Here is a 21037-nt window from a genome sequence, read left to right as displayed (position 1 = left end):
ATTAATTATTTGATCCTATCCACTAAATATTTAATTTAATTTTTAATTAATTTCCAAATTTTCTTAGGTGAATTATGTTTAAATAAAAGTTAACATAAAGTTTTTAATAAATTAAAAAAATATCTAAAATTCATTTAATTTTTTATTTTCTTTGTTTTTGATCTATGATATATACGAACTCATTAATAGTTTCTTAATTAAAAAAAGATTCTTTATTAATTTATTAACTTCGATATGATCATTAACATGCTCGTCTATCCCTTGTCAAATAAACCCTCAGTAATGTAAAATATCCCTCAGTAACACACATTAGTGGCAGATTTGCATCCCTCAGTAATACTGGCGTCAGTAATATTACTGACGGAATTTTCCCTCAGTAATTACTGACAGAAAAATTCGTCAGTAATTACTGGCGGAATAATCCCTCGGTAACATTATTATCAAATTCGTCACATTATTACTGACAGAATATTCCCTTAGTAATGTTTGGAGCATTACTGACGAAAAATTCCGCCAGTAATGTAATGGACCTTTTTATTTTTTATTTTGATCCCTTCCTACTTTTTAATTCTAATTAATGAAATAAAATTAATTCATCACAAATAAATAAAAGAAATAAAATTTTAATTTAATAAGACACAAATTAATTAATCGATATATCATAATATTTGCACAATCCATAAATAGTTTTCGTAAAAAATCATAAATATTTAAATAATACTCATACAATCTAGAAAACTAACATAATAAGCTAATGATAATAATATTCAAACAAAGTTGATCCTGGTCTCCCTCCTGGTAATTTGCTACTCGTATTTCCTCTGGTGGCATCAGAACAAAGGATGAATGATGGATTGTGAGTTTAGGTCCTCTTCTATATGGCTTTGGTGGCGGGGTGGTGGTGGTGGCTCTTCTTTGTCCATCTATAGATAGCAAAGGCAAAATCAACCTGAAAACAATTTTGCAGACATAAACAATTGTACACAAACACACTCCAAGAAAAATACAATTTATACATAAGCATTTATCATGTATATCCAAGTCAAACTGTAATTGAGATAATGTAATTGAAATCCAGTTGTTATAATAACCAAAAGGGAAATATCAAAACCATTAGCATCAAAACAGAGCCAAACCATATTTATTGACAAGCATTTATCATGTTTATCCAAACTATAATTGAGATAGTATAATTGAAATCTATTTGTTTTTTTTAAAGGTAAGCCAATTGCATTAAGATAAAGAAAGATGAATACTTGACAGTAAGGCATCAGAATAGACCGGGACAAGCCCCATCCATTTCTTAATCCTACTAATTTTGCTATACCCACTAGCTTATGGGCTTCACCATTGTTTTCTCTACTAATATAACAAACAGAAGCTGATACAAAAGTGTTTAACAACTCAACACAGTCAACAATAATAGGATCTAAATTAGCATTTGAACTCTTGCCTGAGATACAATCTGCTACCACCAGAGCATCAGTTTGGATTTCCAATTTTTGAAGACCTTGATCACGCGCCAATTGAAGACACTACCTAACACCAAGCGCTTCTTCCATACAAGGATCAGTCGCAATACTTTCTTTCTTGCACACAATCATCGAAATGTCACCAGAATTGTTTTTAAACACGCAGCCTCCAAGTAGTGTAGCCATCCGAAAAACATCCAGCATCCACTTGAGCAATACACACATCAGTATCAACTATGCTTGCAATCTTCTTGTACTTTGTCTCTTTGGATTGGCCTGGTTGAATTCAAAAAGGGGAAAATACAAATCTCTTTGTTAATTATATCTAAAAGGGGAAAATCAAAACCATAAGCATTTATATATTAGCATCAAAACAGAGCCAAACTATATTTATACATAAGCATTTATCATGTTTATCCAATAGCTCACTTTATATCATAATACAATACCATTAATCTCACATTCTATTGCATTCAATTAGGGAAAATAAAAACTGCTAACAACACAAAAACAAAAAGGGAAAATCAATTAGGGTTTCAATTCTCATTCTATAATTGCTAATTCCAATTCCCTTTTGCTTAAATTACAACCTAATTTAAGAAACTCACCTCAAAAGATCCCTCAAGAATGAACACGAGCCCTTTACTCCTTCACCAAGCTCCAAACCTTCATTCTTCTGCCATTTACTCCTTCTTCAACACGAGCTCAAACAATCTACTTTGTCATGTAAACGATTAAGAAAACGACTGAGATGAAGCATGGTTTAACAGAAAACGAGAGAGAGGATCAACTGAGATGCTTGAGTGATTTAACCAAAAATGAGATGAAGGGAAAATGATCTCAGATAAAAAGGAAAAACGAGATGAAGAACAACGGAGATGCTTTTACACGAGCCCTTTACCCAGATTTGTGTTTTGTTTCTTTTTACTTTTTTTTTACATTAGATGTGTGTTTCTGGATAGCTCCTTATTGTGTTTTTTGAAATACTGTCGGAATTAGTGAATTACTAGCGGATTCTAAATTCATGCAGACTTTAATGGGTACTGGCGGATTGTTTATTACTACTGACAGATTTCATATACGATGCCATGTGCAGCTGTTATGCACCATCATTATTGACGGAAATGATCCGTCAGTAATGCAAGGGAGATTTGTCAAAGACTTTACTGAAGGATTTATCCGTCAATAACGTAATTATCTGTATTATCGAAGGATTATTTCGTCAATAATGTTATTGAGGACTTTTTTTTTGTTAGTGGAGGCTTTTTCTGAGGGTCTAAATCCCTCTGTAATGCAATTTCGAGGGATTTACACAAGTCTTATCCAAGAAATAGAAGCAAACAATGAAAAAACAAGTTTTGGGAAAGTCGTCTTATAGAACCCGTGCAAGGGGCGATCCTCCTCCATCTGCCCAATGAATTTATTATATTGGAATGTCAGAGGTATTGGCAATTCAGATACAAGAATTGCGTAAAAAAAAATATTTTTGAAGCTGTTGTTAGTTTGTTAATAGTGTTTTTCACCCTTGTAATATATGTCATTTCCGGTTTTCGCCCCTATAAAATTTTCGGTTTGATTTGCACCCTCGTAAAATTTTTATTTTCCAGAAAACACCCTTAATAGGCCATTCAAAAACCAAAATTTCTTGAAAAAAATTTCTAAAAATGGCCTATTAGGGGTGTTTTCCGGAAGAAAAAAAAATTACGAGGGTACAAATCAAACCGAAAATTTTATAGGGGCGAAAACCGGAAATGACATATATTACAGGGGTGAAAAACACTATGGGTTTTTATTGGTTTGCCTAATTGCATATTTCCTTAGTATGTTGTTGTTTGTTATCACATTTTTCTGTTTATTTTTTTCTTTGATGGTTTTGGCCTAATCCCCCCTCTTCTTGTATATATTTTTCCCTTTTTTAATAAATTTTATAGTTTGGCGGCATAGGATGGAGGTTTCCCGGGGTGCCAACCTAGTTGGGATGTCGATGTTTCCTCCTGATGCATGTCCTTACTCCCTGCTTAGCGAAAAAAAAATATTGTGATAAAAGTTTAAATGAAGAATATATATATATTGTGCTTTGTTTCTTCCTTTTTCTTAAAGATAATCGGTTTACATGTTTTTATTAAATCAACTTTATTATTTTAATAGTAAGTGGAGGGTAAAATTGGCCGATAAATCTTCAACCCCGAAAAATTATATATTTCCTTTATGTATTAGTATATATTATGCACTAAATTTTTTTTAAGCAAAGGAAAAGCAAGCCCCTATGAATATATTGATAATAGAAAAAAGATACAAAAGAAACCAAACCATCCAAAAGATCAACAAAATCTTAAATGAGGTAAACGTTATCTATTGCTATTGAAATCTAACCTAATCTGATCAGGCAAGAAATATGGACTCAAAATAGTGTGACGACATACCTTATTTGTATGAGTCCATGTCTCAACTTGTTTCGGTGTTGATGAAGACGGTGGCTTTGAGGTAGTGAGGGTAAAAGCAACACCACGTAAGTCAAGTGTTGAATTGATCTGCTCCTGCCACCTTGAAAAGATTCTGACCAGCAAAGACTTCAATTTTTTATACGCCACGGAATTGCTTTGCTTAGGTGACAGCAGGAGGCATCGATTGAACAAGAATCTGGTAGACATTATTTCTTGTTCAACAACCGATCGCTGTTGTTACGTAGGCAAAGCCGTCTGATCAGAATTTTTGAAGGTGGCAGAAGCGGATCAATTCAACACTCGACTTACATGGTATCACCTCTGTCCTCACTACCTCAAACCCACTTTCTTCATCAACACCGAAACAAGTTGGCTAGTTGAGACATGGACTCATGCAAATAAGGTATGTCGTCACACTGTTATGAGTATCTTATCTAACGAGTTGTTCAATGTGTATTTCCAGTACAAGGAAGCAAAAGAAACATGGGATTCAATGTTTCTGAAATACACGGTTGAAGGCATGCTGGAAAGAAAAACTTCGCCATCTGGCAACTATGAACAATGATAAAAGACAGATATTAAGGATCAAATGAATGAATATCACATAATGAAATTGAAACACACGTTCATTGCGTTCATTACTGTTTCCCAATGTGAAAATCAATAATAAATAAATGATTTTTATGTCCATACAAAATGATTTTGATATTTGACCTCAATGATTTATCATAATTCTGTAATATAAAAGATAAAATTATATCGCTCTTTCTGTACCAAAAGAAAAGCACAATTATATTTTACAGATATTACAATGAAACAAATCATATATAAAATGAATCATACAGCGCATAAACAACATTCATTCCTTTGTAAATTGATTCATTAAGGTGCACATTCATCTCTATATTATCCCCAGATTTCAACCAGCACAGGTAAATATTTGTGAATTCTTTTAAGCCTTCTCTCAATCCATTCTCTCTCTCTCTCTCTGCCTTTTCTCCATATCAGTCTTAATTGAAATCATTACAGGTTCTGCAGAGGATGTGATGTTGATACTTGATAAAGATTTGAAATAGTTGTTTAGACTTTGTTATACTGTAATGCCGCAAACAACTATTTCACAATAGCAATTTGTTCAAATTCTGTTGCACTATAGCCGCTATTTGACAACCCTGGCAATTCACAATAACATATAGTTATGATGGAGACTATATATCAATTGATGGCTAATGAACTTCAAGATTAGTAGCTTGAGCCTAAACAATAATCCAAATGAGAAGCATCTTTAATGCGGAATAGTAATCTCACACGTACAAAGAGGTGGATGGAACTAAAAAGATGAATAACCTGTTATCTCCTGTAAAGTAAGTGTCTCAAAACACTACTCCACTTTTTCTAGTCTCCCAATCTGTCTGTCTCAGAGTCATTACTTGTAACGCGTCTATGACCTTCACTCCTTGGAGAAGATGAACCTTATCTCGAGCTTTGTATTGGATGAACTTGTGGATCATATTTATGTGAAGCAATGAAATCTAGAGCTGCGACCACATCTGCTATAACCGGCCGCATACTAGACTGCTCTTCAACACACATAGCAGCAACAGCAAGGGCTTGGTACAAACCCCTCGCTGGATATTGACCTTCAAGCAATGGATCCACCATCTTTGAGAATTTTCTTTGTTCTTTGAATAACGGATATGCCTGCAAAAGCAAATAAAGATGCATTAAGGATTTTACCATAAAAAGAAAACAGTTTTCTCAAACATACCGATGTGACAATGAATCAGCAACCTTCATCATCATCAAACTATTCATTGAAACATTCAGTGCTAAAAAGGATATATAGAAAGCTTAATGGATAATCACTAACATTATAGCTTAACAACTTCAATACTATATACAACATGCAAGGCTTAGGTGTAAACAGCATATATGATTTCCACCAACAGAGTTAGATAAAAGATAACCGACATACCCATGCAACAAGATTTTGTTCTTTAGCAGGTTTACTAGGGTCGAAGGCCTTTCTGCCTGTGATAAGCTCCAAAAGAGCAACTCCAAGGCTATAAATGTCAGACTTGGACGTCAATTGACCCGTCATTGCGTAATCTGGAGCACAGTAGCCATATGTTCCCATAACTCTTGTTGAAACATGAGTCATATCACCGATTGGACCTACTTTTGCCAAGCCAAAATCGGATAACTTGGGATGATAATCATCGCCTAACAAAATGTTGGAGCATTTGAGGTCACGGTATATGACAGGAGGCTTCATTTCATCATGCAAATACTCCAAACCTTTAGCTACACCAGCAGCTATTCTCATTCGTGTATTCCAATCCAATGGTTTTTTCCCGGGAGGAAGATCTAACATAAAGAAAAGACGAAAAACATAAGCAACAAAAACAAAGAACACTTGTGCCAATTTATTCTCTGCATGTTTGGATTGACCCCGAGTTTAATTGGCAGAATCAGGGTATGTCATTGTGTTCCTAGTAAAAGTTACATTTTGGAGCGTTAACAAAATCAAAGTGCTACATTGGTTTCACTAAATTCACCGTCAATCAAAACATGCACTCTACGTTATACGAAGAAAACTGAGAATTTAGGAGAACAGTATAGCATACCATGCAAATGATTCTCCAAAGATCCCAAAGGCATGTACTCATAAACCAAAAGCCTCTGCTCTCCCTCAGCACAAAATCCTAATAACTTGACAAGATTTGGGTGTTCTGCCAAACTAAGTGTTAACACTTCAACAGCAAATTCTCTTGTTCCTTGAAGTCCATTAGGGTCAAGTTGCTTTATTGCAACAAACTACACCAACAATAAAATGCCTCAAATTAACATGAAAACCATTTAGCAAAGAACATGAATGTATAAGTGTAAGGCACTGTAAAAGTTCTCTTATTTCATTTCTTTTAAGAGAACAATTTTTAACAAACCTGATTAATTTTCTTGATGTAACCCTTATAAACCTTGCCAAACCCTCCTTCACCAACAAAGCAATCTACCCTAAAACTCTTTGTTGCAGCTGCAAGCTCATCAAAAGTAAAAATCTTTGCGACTTTTTCATCCGTGGAAACCCCGTCTTTTAAATAAAAATTCTTCACGTCCAACGAAAGTTGATCGTTTTTGGAATCATCTTCCCTTTTCTCACTCACATTCAAATTCAAATTAACTTTGACTTTATCTAGAAGAAAATACCCGTACAAAATAAAGAACACATGAGGAATAGAAATCAAATGAAATGGCGCATGTATCAAACAATTCGAAGGAGACAAAAAAAATTGTAAAAAATCAAAATTCAAAAGTTGATAAAAGCGCAAAATGACAAACTCCGCTTCTTTTTTTCAAAAAAAAAAAACAATAAGAAAAAGTGGGGTATGTCATTTTGCGCTTTTATCGGCTGTTGATTTATTGGTCGAGCCACCCACATCAAGAATTTAAAAGAAAAAAAAAATCGAAGGGTAAATATTATCCAGGGTAAAATATGCATGAGAATATTAATCAACGAAGATCCATTTACAAGAAAAATACCATAACAAATATTACTTTGTTTCACTTTACAGCTAGAGTTGTTGCTTTCAAACTTCTTCACGTCCAAGGAAAGTTGATCATGTTTAGAATCATATTTACTTGCATCATCTGCAAAAACAAAGAAAAGAAACCATACAAAGCAAAGAGCACATGAGAGATAGAAATCAAACAAAATCGAACATGACAAGCCCTGCTTTGATTCATTGATCGAACCGTTCCAACCATGCAAGCAACCAATAGAAGAAAAAAAATATACCCAGATATAGAAAATAAATAAACAAAAAACAATTGGAATGTAAAAAAATGAATTGTGAAATAAAATAAAAACAACCTTTGATCGATTTATGACACATCCACGTCAGGAATACCATTAGACACAAAATTGTTTTTATTCTCTCATGATTAATACGGAGGGTGAGTTTTTCTTCTGCGAGAAAATACTAATAGATTTCAAACAATAAAAAGAAAATTTTCTTTTATTAGTAGGTTAGGTAAAGGAAAAATTCAAAATCCAGTTTTCTTTTATTAGACAAGTTTATCCTTTTGTAGCGAAAAATTAACTATCGTGTGGCAATGGTCAAAAGGTTCTTTCCACGTAACGTAACAAATTCATGGAGGTCAAGACAACTATTACATTGTTTTTTCAAGGAACAGATGAAACTCTCTGTGAAACATGGGAGCAATACAAGTCTATGTTGAAAAGATGTCCTAATCATAGCTTTGATGAGTTCACATAAATCCATATTTTTTGCAATGGTCTTCGTTAAGAAGCTAAGCTACTAATACTATTAGATGCAACTGCGGGTGATTCTATAATGTTGAAAAGTGTTTTTTTTTTTTTTTAATCAGCTAAATTATTAAGCAGAACTAGGTGTAAGAAGCACCTAAGAACGCTAAAAAACGGAACAATTACAGGGGGTCCGAAACTCGGAAAAAACAGGAAATCAAAACAGCACCTAACTGCTGCTATAACAACTATAACCACCCACACAACAGGCCCCTAACAGCAAGCAAAAAGCCAATAAACCTGCGGCCAAACAGTGGTTATAACAGCAGCATTCTGCTGAGCACCTAGACAAAACCAAAACCCCCACTGCATCAGCAGCACAAACAGCAGCTACCCCCAAAAACAATGACAGAAACAGCTGCACAGAGCTAGCAAGCGCAGCCAACCTCCAAAAACCAGGAACAGCAAAGCCTCCGACACTACCGAGAAAGACAATCCTTCGGATTCCACACCCATTCATAAAACAAACAGGGCGGGATTTTAAGGCGCGTAAGGCTCCACCGCCAAGAAAGCACTTTTATCTCCTCCACTAACTCCGCACATCTAATGACACCCTCGTTGAATAAGCACTCATTCCTCGCTTTCCGAATAACCCACATCGTAGTATGCCAAAAGTATCAATCCCTTCTTAACCTTCCTATTCGGAGCCATATCATCCCAACAAGCCCAATGAATAAATAGATTAGGAGGCATTATGAAACTCCCTTGAACCCACCACATCAACTCCTCCCAAATGTGCCTCGCCACCCCGCAATGCAAAAACAAATGGATTTCCGATTCCCCGGCCACTCCATATAACACACAATTTAACGTTGCATTTGAGGGCACCACATTCCTACGAGAAAGATTGATCCTAGTAGGAATCCTATTAAGAAGCACTTTCCAAGAGAATGCCACAACTTTTGAAGGAGCCGGACTCCTCCAAATTTGAGAAAAAACCTTAACTTCGTCAACCTCTTTTGGTTCCGCCGGACTCATCATCGCAACCAATTTCTTATACATCGATCTCACCGAAAATCACCCGTCTTCCTCCAACCTCCAACACCACTTATCCGCCCCGCCCGACAAGCCATGACCATTCAAATCCTCCATCAAGTTACGAAGGATAATTTCCTCCCACACAAAGAATCTACGTCTCCATGAAAAAATCCACTCCTTACCAACAAGACGCGGATACTTATGACGGAACGCCACATTTCCCCTCCACACCACATTCCAAAAACTTGTGTCTACACCATCATTTACCTTTCTAACCACCTCCGAATTAAACCAATTAGCACCTCCGCCTTCATCCAACAACACCACATCACGCCACCACCTCGACGCATGATTGAGCAAAACCACACTACCCTCCTCCAAAATATCACCAATACTAGGACCATACTTCTCTAATAAGACCTCCTTCCACAACAAATTATCACCGTGAATTACCATCCATCTCCATTTAGCCAAAAGGCTAATATTCACCACCCTTATATCCCTCACACCTAGACCCCCCTCCTCCTTCGGTTGACACACCGTACTCCATTTCACCCAACTAATTTTCTTCCCTCCCGAAACTCCTCCCCAAAGAAACTCCCTTTGAATTCTAATCAACTTCTTCCAAACAATTACCGGCATTCGCATGAAGGAAAGGTAGAAAATAGGGATGGAATTCAAGACCGAATTAAGGAGCACAATACGTCCCCCGAAACTAATAAACTTATTCCCCCACAAATTCAACCTCTTGACCACATGCTCTATAAGAGGTTCCCAAGTAGACACTCTTCTTGGATTAGCACCAATTGGTAACCCCAAATAGTTAAAAGGAAGATTACCTTCCGAACAATTAAGGAAAGTAAAAGCCATATCTAAAAAGTCTCTTGGCACATTGATTCCTATCAAACAACTTTTTGAGTAATTAACTTTTAAACCCGACGCCAATTCAAAACCCTTTAACAAAGCTTTCAACGTCCAAAGATTTGCCACCGTTGCCTTCCCTATACAAAGAGTATCTCGGCATATTGAAGATGCGAAATGACCGTCCCTTCCCTCTTGAAGCCAAAACCTTCAAACAAATTACACCTCTCTGCATTCCTCATCAACCCACTAAAGCCCTCGGCCACCAATAAAAACAAGAACGGAGCCAAAGGATCCCCTTGTTTAAGCCCTCTTTGAATGTCGATTTGTTCCGTCGAGCTACCGTTAACAAGGATCGACATGCTTCCCGCACACACACAAGCCTTCATCCACTCAATCAACTTAGTAGGGAAACCAAATCTCGTCATCATATAAACCAAAAAACTCCAATCCATCGAGTCATAAGCCTTTTCAAAGTCCACCTTAAGAATTAAACATTGTCTTTTCGCTCTCTTTGCAAAATCCACAATTTCATTCACCACCAACACCCCATCCACAAGATTCCGCCCTTTAATAAACGCCGATTGAGACGATGATATAATAGAATTCATCACCCCGGCTAGCCTTTTGGCCAACACCTTAGAAAGGATCTTATACAAACTTCCTAACAAATATATTGGCCTAAGCACCTTAAGAGATATCGGGGATGCCACCTTAGGAATCAACGCCACAAAATAAGCCAACATGCTCTTTGGCACCACTTCATTCGCATGAAATTGGTAAAAAAAAAATACGCACCTCATCCTTTAACAAGTATCAAAAATCTTTCACAAAAGCAAAATTAAACCCATCGGGACCCGGCCTAAACCCGGACTTTTGAAAAGTGTTGAAGATACATTTGCAATAAAAGAAGCAATGACAACTATAGTGACCATCAAGATCAATATGCTAGAGGACCAACACGGAAAGATGAATCATGGTGCTTGGTACACAAGATACCATTCTACCTCAGACAAGCACAAACTGACTATGTTTTGTGAGAGGTGAATTACATTGCTTCAACGTTTTGGTCAATCTCAGTTTCTTGCGGCTTCATGGTTCAAATTCTGAGGGGAGTTTTGTCCTCGACAGAACTAGAAATTCCATCAAGATTTTTTTATAAGTGGTATAGTAAGTAGAACTTATTACACTGCTTGCTTATGCATTCAACACTAGCCTTGTTGCTAAACATCCTTGTCAAAAGCCCTTTGTTTACTACATGAGTAAAACTCATTAGGATTAAGCTAATAAACAAACAAATTATTGGTGTTTATTATAGTGACAAATCTAAAAATCCTCTTTGCCAATGGAAGATGAAGAAAATTACTTCCATTATTGTCACTAAGAATTGCGATCTTTTGTGTTGGAAAAAGGTAATGTTACTCATAATTTTGTTTTTCTGTTTTTGTTGAAAGAGACTTTAGGTTTTTTTATCCAAAAATCAAATTTTAATATTATTTTTTTAAAAAAAGTAATCATTTTATAAAAAAATCAAATATTTCAATTTGGAATGTATCATCATTTAAAGATCTTAAAGAGTGTCTGAGACACTTATTAACATTTAAATCAAATTTAATATTATTTAGACAATTTGGCTTTAACTAAAGCACTCTAATCAATTACGTGTCAAACCACTTAATTAGGTTGCTTATAAATAACCAAACACAAAAGAGAAACTTCAAATTGATTGCTAAATGCCAGCCTCTCTCCTATTTGGTCAGACTATAGAAAAATAATTAGTTCCTAAACTATTATCAATCCATCAAGTTAGCCATTTCGTAATGTGATCATTAAGGTACTAACTTGATAAATTGAAAATAATTTAGAGGCTATTTATTATATTTTTATAGTTCATCCAATCTACATAGAAAAGATTGTGATAGTTTACATACCACATTGGAGATTTACAATTTCTATTCATACTACCATTATGAAATCTCACCTTTACAAGATTTCCTTGATTGAAATGGATGGGTCAATTAAGTGAATATTTGACTTGTTTTGCAATCACAAAGGAGGTATTTTAGAATTCTGCCAACTCTATCTATAGTTTGGACTTTGGACAAAGATATGATTTGTTGTTTCATTGTAACATGTCTTCTTGGAATATCCGTGTCTGTTTGCACTTCTTGTTTCTAATCAATTTGGAATTGGAGCTTCAAATTACATGAGCCCCAGGAACACCTAGAATATCACATGCTAATGTTTTGTTTTCTCCTGTAATGTAAATTAAACAAAGCATACTACTTGGAATTTTTTATGGTAGATGACTTGGAATATAACTAATGAAACGTGTTCATTATTGTTTCCCAGTGTGAACATACTAATTATTCATAATCTACGAATGTCGCTAATAATTTGCAAATATTTAATTTTTATTTTTGACTAAACATGTGACCTGTTATTGTACTTAATTAATTACAGGATTAATCAAATACCTTCACTCCTACTACTAGAAGCAAACTCCACTTCAAGGCTTTAACCAACCTCAACACTTTTTTTCCTACTTCTGGTTTTTCCTACTTTTGGCCATGTTGATTAGATTTAAGTTTATTTTATCTTAATATTATTTATTTTTTAGAGTTATTTTACTTCAATTGCATATTATTATATTTCAGAAACGAATATTTGATGGATTGAGTCTTTGAGCAAAACAAATGGGTTTGGAGCTGATTCAGAGCAAAAATACGAAGATTTGGAGACAAAAATATGTCTCCCTCAAGTCAAAAGCTTGGCACGGCCCGTGCTAACATTGGCACGGTCGTGCCTCCTCCTAGAACATCTTTTGCTGCTTTTGCTTAGATTTTAAACTACTATATTTTAGTTTTACCAAAAAGCCCGCAGTTTCTTGTAGAACATTGCTTAGATTCTAAGTCGAATGTAAACTATAAATAGAGTAGCTAGCCATCACAAATATTCATCTTTTATTTATGTGAATTCAATAAGTGACAATTCTTTTTCTTAATAAGAGTTCTTTTCTTTTCTTTACTTTCTTGTTATTTACTTTTATACTTTTCCTCTTCTTCTTCATGTCTACGATGAACATGAGTGAGTAGACTTTTTTTGTCTCGGGATTGTTGGATAAGTCTAAATGACATAATCCTAATCAAACCAAGCTTTAAACCTTAATCTTATGTAACCCTAATTTCTAATCTAAATTCATCGTTTTAACATGAATTAACCATTATCAAACTATGGAAACGAAAGTGGAGGGTTTGATAATTGTTAATCCATCATCTCAAATATCAATTCATAAAACGAAAGTGGAGCTTTGATATCCGAACAAGTGAATTTAGACAAAGATTGTAAAGGCAGCGAAATAGTCTTTACAATCTTTGAGACATATAAGTTTCGAACTTCAAGGATTCTAATAGTGATAAAGTCAGCGAAATAGGCTTGGTTACTAAAGGAACCAAAATCTAATAGTGATCAAGTCAGCGAAATAGGCTTGGTTGCTAGAGGAACAAAAGAGAAATTGTCTTTAGAAGTTAGGTCTAACATAAGGTTCTAGGTTTAATAGTTTGGTTTGAGAAGGACTTGTCATTAAGATGAACCAATGATCCCAAGACTCTTTTTATTATATTATCTTTCAGCCAATTAAAAACCCCAACTTTGCATCTTGATTCTCTTTTAATTATCGATTAAAGTTAATTGAATTAAACAACTCCTTGTCAAAACGATATTCTTTTTTACTATTTCGATAGAACCGTACACTTGCGGTTTTATCCCATCATATTGACATCCATCTTATGTAGCTTCAAAACTATAACAAGCAAACTAGTGTCATGACTGTCCTAATAGAGTCTTTCAATTACGCTAAATAGAATTTCTCTTTCAAGTTAATTCTTTATGACACTGGAAGCCCTAGTTCTTGAGGGTGTTGAGTTTGAACTATATGAATTAATTTCTTAACTTGATTGAGAGAAAGAACAATAATGTCCTCATGAGGATCCAAAAATACTATATGAATTAGTTTAGAACTAAATTCTTCCTCAAACTCAATATCCTGAATTTGTTCTATTACCATATCTCTCCCCAAACTCAATATCCTGAAGAAAACTTAACAATTTATGTCTCAAAATTTTCTTAATTTGTGGGACGAAAAACTTATAGTTTTCAAATCCTCAATATCCTGAAGAAAACTCATCATCGTGATTAGATTAGATACTATTTGCCATGTGTAAAATAAAGCAAAAAGAATTTACCTGAAGGCTAAAATGGTAAAATGAAGTAACCTAAAACATATCCCTTACTCCTTAATGTTGTTAGGTTAGCAATCACTTAACCCTAAAAAATTCCCTCTCAAAATGTTGTATTAATTGTTGTTAGTGTTAACCCTAATCCCTTCAATATTCCACCAAATGAAATTCAAAAGCCAATTTGAATTTCAAAATTTATTCTTCTTTGTTGCCAAACTTTATAAATTCGGTGGGATTAACCAAGCCATGTTGTGAAACGTGATATAACATGCATGCTTGAACAACTTCCTGCATTTAATAACATCTAATGGGATACCCCTTGGAAACTACACAGTTCTCCACTCAGCACACAATGGTCTATTTCCCATGCAAATGTTATATTGTTACACCACCTTTCCACTTTGCTTTATATATACACACACACACACGTGTAATATACCACTCAATCATATTATCCTGGATATTGGCCACTCTCTACCATGACTGGACGAAACGCCGGGACTTTGTTGTCATACCACTGCCTCGCCGGTTAATTGTTTCACTCTCTATTTCCTGTGTTACGACTTTGCTATATATCAGTTTTTTTCATTTCTAAATCTCTGCTACCCCAACAACAATTCCTATCACATTCACACTCAACATCATAAAAAAGCTGGTAACTTCTAAGGAAGATTATGGATTTGGTTATAGGGATTATATTGTGGATTTGAAGGAAATTCCTGCTGATCAAAGATTGCAAGCTACAAAATGGTAAAAGAAAAATGGAAGTTGATGTTTGTGTTTAATTATATCATAAGGTTTTTATAGGCTTTGTTCTGTGTACATTGTGGTGTTGTGAATGATTGTGTGTGTTGAATTTCGTAGGGTTCTAAGGGTGTATAGCAGTGAAGATCGAGCAATTTTGGAGGAGTAATATTTTTTTGTAATACTTAAAATAAAAATTTACAAGGCATTGGCGTTTAAGTTTCATTTAATTTTTCCATTGCTATGCGCCTATGCAGCATAGGAAAATGTTCTGTTTAGATTTCGTATTTTCAGTTTTAATTACAAAACTGACTTATTGTTTTTTTTTTTTGAACAGGCAAAAATGAGATATATTAAAACGGACACCGTAATTGTTATCGCACAAGATGTGCCAAACAATCACAAAAATGTCAGAGTCCAAACATAATTACAAACAAATCAGTCAATACCCAGACATAAAAGCAGGCCCGACCACCACTGATGAGTGCCAAAACTGACTTATTGTTTTGTTGTTTTTAATTTTTTTTTTCCCATACATATTGTTGAAAATTGGAAATAGACATAAAAAAGAAGTTGTATTGAAATAAAAAAATGAAAATAGAAAGCATTTTTTCAAACCAAATAAATTTAAGTTACTATTCATTTTCTTGCATAGTTTATTTGTAGTTAGAGACTCATAGCTTAAGTTATTCAGCGTACCGAATAAATGGATAAAATCCTTTTGTAGGTGAACGTATTGCAGTTGCTCTTTTAACTCTGAAATTATAGTGTTGCAGTCTTGGGTGGGAAAAATGTCAGTGTACCCTCTTCCAGCTGCAGCTTCCATATCTAGCAGAGTGGTGGCCGAGCTTGGAGTGGTGACAGTAATAGTGGTAAAGCTATAACCAGTGTAATATGATTGGATCAAATTAGTTTAAATAATTTATTTAGTCAGAACTTTTTTTTTTTTTAATGAGGACCACAATGGAGTATTATTTCAAATAAAAATAGAACATTGTTACTGTTCACAAGTGCTCATATAAGAAGACTTTGAATATTATTTCAATAAAATTGTCCACCAATAAAACAAGTGTATTGTTGGTTACGGTGTCGTTTAATAAAATATTGGGAATTTACTATTCTAAATACAAACTAAATATGTCCATGCAGCAGATTATATTTTATGTTACTTTTTGTTTTATTTAAATTTCGCATATTCTTAAAAATCTGTTATTAAAATAATAAAAATAGTTTTGTTTTGTTAACCTTACGTCTCTACAAATTCTAGCCCCTAATTAAGCTGGATATGATCCACGGTTAAATAAAATCAGCTACATATGTCCAAAATACAGCCGTGACTTTACCACTGCCTTTATTTTGCATCGTAAATATAAGCAATTTAACTGTTGTTTGTAGGATACACATTCCCATGCAGTGTTGTCTATTTCCATATGCTTTAAATTTTGTTTGAGAGTTACTTCTAGAGAGAAAGGTTGAAGTTAATCACATATGAAGACAATGAAGATACTGAAATGACATCCAAAGTTGTGTATGAAGAAGTATTTTTTTTTTTAGGGAAATTCTATGGTGAAGTCGTTAAAATGACCAATCATAATTCATTTGTGTATTTAATGTACGTCAAATTTTACTGTGCATTGTACATTTGCTCATATGGTGTACCACTATATTTTTATTTATTGCAATTGTGTCCTTGATTAAATCAAAATTAAATATTTTTTTTATTATTTTTTACTTTTTATTCTTAAAACTTATGCATCCAAATTGGGGAAGGATTAGATACAGGATTATGAACGTGTTGAATAAGATAAGGGCTTTGTTTTGAGGCAAGTCGATTGGTAAACTTATGTTGATTGGAATGAGATGATGTTGCCATTGATAGAACCTTGGGAAGTGTAACACGCGAGAATTTGAAAGGGAATCGAAATTTCGTTGCAGTGGTGATGATGGGTAAGTGCTTTTGGTTATGATAGAAAAAGCGATTAAAATAGTGCTTTTGGTAATGATAGAACAAGGGAGGAGTGAATGATACGAACCGGTTCAAAGCGGAATTGCATTTCGATTTCAAACCGCATGGAAGAACATGATTTCGATTTTGAATGGAAGAATTGGATTTCAATTTGAGATGAGGAACTCAAGATTTTGAATGGATTTCAATTTCGATTTCGATTTCGATTTTTGAATTGGGTTAAGAATGATTTTTGTCAATGATGGTTATGTCTTCTATTTTGGGAAGAAGATGAAGAAAAATGAATAATATGCAGAGAACGTGAAGAAAGGTTGAACAAATTGAAAAGATGAAGAATAAAAAATGATTTTATTTTTTTTGAAATTTTAAATAAAATAAGTTAATAAATCAATTAATATTTTGTATGAGGACTGATTTGTAATAAAGTAAAATTTAGTGTTACAGACACTAGCTGACATGGCATGAACAACTATTCTATCGGTTAAACAAGAGAAGAGGAGAACCAAGAGAGAGAGAGACAACCGATCATCAATACTAAGGTAAGGGTGGGACTAACTTTCTCTAATTCTAAGTTGTATAATTCTGAAATTGAGTTTAGCATGTTGTAGGTTGTAGTTATGGGAATTTGGGAATTAGGTTTTGAAGTTGTAGTTGGTTGTTAATAGAGTAGAAAATTCGTTGAATTTGTGTAGAAATGATGTTCAGATCATGGGTTATTTTTAGTGCAATGTTTTATATGGTTTTGAGTGCCTTAACATGTATAGAAATGGTTAGACAAGTTTTTGGATCAAATTTGGGCATAAGGAAGTTAAAATTGGGATTTTGGGGTGAAAAGTGAGTTTTTCCCGAGTTGCGCTCAGCACGTCATGTTTCATGTTCTTGCGTCTTTTTCATACGTTTCTGTTTTGAAATTGGCCTTTGGTGTAAACATGAAAGTTGTAGATAATTGAGTTAGCTTTCCAGTAGCTTTGATTTGACGTGAAAATGATTTTTGGTTCTTGAGATATAATGAAAATACTCCAATGAGATCTTAGTGAAATCTTATATATCTCTTACTTTTTATTTTCTGCAACTTACACGTTTATAAAAAATATACACAAAAACAAAAAGACACCGTAATGATTGACCAAGTAGGAGATGCAAAGAAAAACGATGATGTAATGTCAGAATCCAATTGATGAATGATTCATTAACAACACAAGAATAATATTAATATAAAAAATTAAAAGCAATAGAGGTTGAAGATATAGTACAAGGATCATGTAGGACAAGCAAAACTTAAAGTTTTAATGATATTTCAAAGCAAAATGTCAGCGTATAGTCTCAATAGCTGATGCTGAAAGACATGAAACAACTGAGAGCCAGATACTCTCGGAATAGTATCAACATGCCAGGGCTCTTAAATGCAAACCTGGATAAGGAGGTTGATTGCTAGGGCCAACTTGATTCGGGGGTATATTGTTGGCAATAGTGCCCTGGGATTTAGTCTCCATCGTAAGCATCTTCAAAGATATTTTCCGTAGATAATCAGACTGAAATTAGAAAATGCCAGAGTAAACGGTCAATCTTCTATAATGGCATGTGTTTGTTGTGTAGGTAACTATAATTCGATAATCAAGTGGCTTCTAATTAGCGATATACCTGGCTTGTTGCAGCAGTATAAATCTTATCTTCAAACTTTTGGGCAATCTTCCGAAGTTCATGCAATCCTTCTTGACCAGAAACAGGAAGATGCCTTTTTAATGTGTCCATACTCCAAAATTGAAAAACAATGGTTCAATTATTAAATAATATGAATTATTGATATGTTATATTCATTAGACAATCCTCAAATGATGGAATATGACTCACATGTAAGAAGACCTAATTGAAATCATCTAGACATGTTCTCATAGAAAATAAAAAAATAAACAGATAGTAGAATGGATTACAGAAACTATAATTTTTCTTGGTATCATTTTGGATAATCTTCTCCTTAAAAAAAAAATCTTTGTAACATGAGGAAAATTCAATCCTAATAAAAGCACTATAATTTTCCGCTAAACATCCATTTTCCATAAAACCGCAAACAAAATGAGAAGAACGTCACACGAGAGCCAAATACACAACTCTGAAACAGTACGCAGAAAACCCCAAGTTCTTGTTCAAATCAACAAGGTAGCATTCTCTACCCAAACAGACCACACGTTTACAAAGATAGCAGATCAATCAACAATTTATATTTAATTGTTCTTCTGATATGAATTAATAGTCAAAAACTCATCAAATCAGTCATACAGTACTACTAAAACTAGAGCTTACATTTTGTTGACAATTCTTTGGCGTGATTCAGGCTGCAATTGACCTCTCCAATCACTAGTATCCATATTCGGTTCAGCACCTTGATTAGGTCTCCAATTATTGGTAACCATTGAATATAAATTAACTGAAACCACAAATAAAAAAAAAATTATTAATATCTTTTCAAATCAGACTCTGGAAGGAAAGTATAAAGCATGAGAATTACCACACATCTCACATGCTTGCTGTGGTTTATTACCACCAATATTACGCTTCACATATCCTCACTTTTTTCACATTTAACTCTATCTCTTTTACTTTTTTTACCTTCAAAAACTTGCACGTTCTTAAAAAAACGCACAAACAACAAGACTCCGAGTTGCATTAAGACTCGGTTTGGTAAAAACATAACTAATAGGCGATAGCTAATAAGCTAGCTTATAGCGGATGAGTTTATAGCAGATGACTTATAAGTTAGCTTATAGCTGATAGTGGATAAGCTAGCAGATTCAATTTGTAGTGTTTTGTAATAAAATTAGCGGTTAAAGTACCTTATAAATATGAAATGACATAAAAAAATGTGCATTTAATTTTTATTTTTTTTTCCGATTAAGATTACTAGGGTAAAATTGAGATAAAAAGTGATAACCTATAAACTACTTGAATTAGCTTATCAAAAAACGTTATAAGCTCATGAAAATAAGTTATAAGCTTGTCTTCAGATGACAGTTACCAAACTGGTATTTTTTAATCATACAAGCTTATAAGCTATAAGCCATACGCTCAACTTTATGTCTTACTAAACAGACCCTAAACGAACATATATAAACAGTTGATTTAACAAGTTATAAAAAAATTACACACAACCAAAAGACAGGGTTGAACACTTTGTTGCAAGGACACTTCTGATTAAAGAAGTGTCCGTGTGCAACACGTAGAGTGTCCGACACCACGCAACCCGGACACTTGTAATCACATTGAATTATATCATTTTTTCAAAATTTGATAGGTGTCGACGTGTGTGTCAGTGTCGTGTTTCATTCAAAATTGTGATGTGAAAATATGATTACTTGTGATGTAATAAATGGTTCAACACGCTTCTAACCTTGTAAGAAAATAACAATGATTTTAATCGATTATTATTAATATCATTATCCAAAATTGAATTCAATGAAAGCCAAAAGTAACGGAATGAACGAGGAGAATAACATAATGAAAAGGCAAAATTAAGGTGAATCAAACAAATGCACGAATCATATCATATCCAGCGTTTAAATAATCTTCTTAATCGATGATCATCATTATCAAAATTTGAATTCAATGAAAGCAAATCAAATTACAAATAGTAGCAAAATCTCAACGAGAAGATTAATTCATCTAAAAAATGAAAGAACAGGTGAAGAAGAGATGGAAATGAAACCTGGTGGTGGTGGTGGTAGACGGGGGAGATGAATACTCCGGTGGTGGCGTGAGCAGTGGTTCACGCTTCGGTTGCGTCATAACTTTATAATATACAAATAATACAATGAAGCATGTTACATCTAAAAACAAATCATACACTACAGGAACAGTAATCGTTCCTTTTTAAAGTGATTCGGTTCAAATCAATCCCTATCTTATCTCTAGGTTCAACCAGTACAAGGAATTTGTGATTTCTCAAGCCGTCTCTAACTGTGCAAGCCCCCCCGCGCCACTCTCTCTGTTATTTCCCTCTCTGCCCTTCCTCC

At 34.1% G+C, this 21037-nt stretch overlaps 1 protein-coding gene and 1 non-coding gene across 2 annotated transcripts; both read right to left on the bottom strand.

Moving 5' to 3' along the window:
• Nucleotides 1-4638: 4638 nt before the first annotated feature.
• LOC11419113 (probable serine/threonine-protein kinase PBL7) lies at nt 4639-19699 on the bottom strand. Its single transcript, XM_024776748.2, has 10 exons — nt 19537-19699; nt 19332-19455; nt 18672-18783; nt 18442-18562; nt 7457-7564; nt 6862-7109; nt 6544-6733; nt 5892-6283; nt 5264-5617; nt 4639-5088 (listed from the first exon to the last, which is right to left on the bottom strand). Exons 1-9 carry the CDS (start codon nt 19541-19543, stop codon nt 5390-5392), a joined length of 1530 nt encoding a protein of 509 aa, XP_024632516.1. The 5' UTR covers nt 19544-19699; the 3' UTR covers nt 4639-5088; nt 5264-5389.
• LOC112419596 (small nucleolar RNA R71) lies at nt 8071-8177 on the bottom strand. The gene has a single exon (XR_003009721.2). It is a non-coding gene; the product is annotated as a small nucleolar RNA R71 (small nucleolar RNA).
• Nucleotides 19700-21037: the final 1338 nt, after the last annotated feature.

Source organism: Medicago truncatula, chromosome 2, assembly GCF_003473485.1.
Source record: "Medicago truncatula cultivar Jemalong A17 chromosome 2, MtrunA17r5.0-ANR, whole genome shotgun sequence".
In the NCBI taxonomy this organism is placed as follows: domain Eukaryota; kingdom Viridiplantae; phylum Streptophyta; class Magnoliopsida; order Fabales; family Fabaceae; genus Medicago; species Medicago truncatula.
Note: the sequence above shows the minus strand (reverse complement) of the source record. Positions and strands in the feature narration are given on the sequence as shown.

Excerpts from the sequence above, each read along its gene's own strand:
- LOC11419113 (XM_024776748.2), bottom strand. Across the intron at positions 7,110-7,456 it reads ACAAAGTAATATTTGTTATG|ATAAAGTCAAAGTTAATTTG; the intron begins GTATTTTTCTTG and ends ATTTTCTTCTAG. Across the intron at positions 6,284-6,543 it reads TTTGGAGAATCATTTGCATG|ATCTTCCTCCCGGGAAAAAA; the intron begins GTATGCTATACT and ends TCTTTATGTTAG.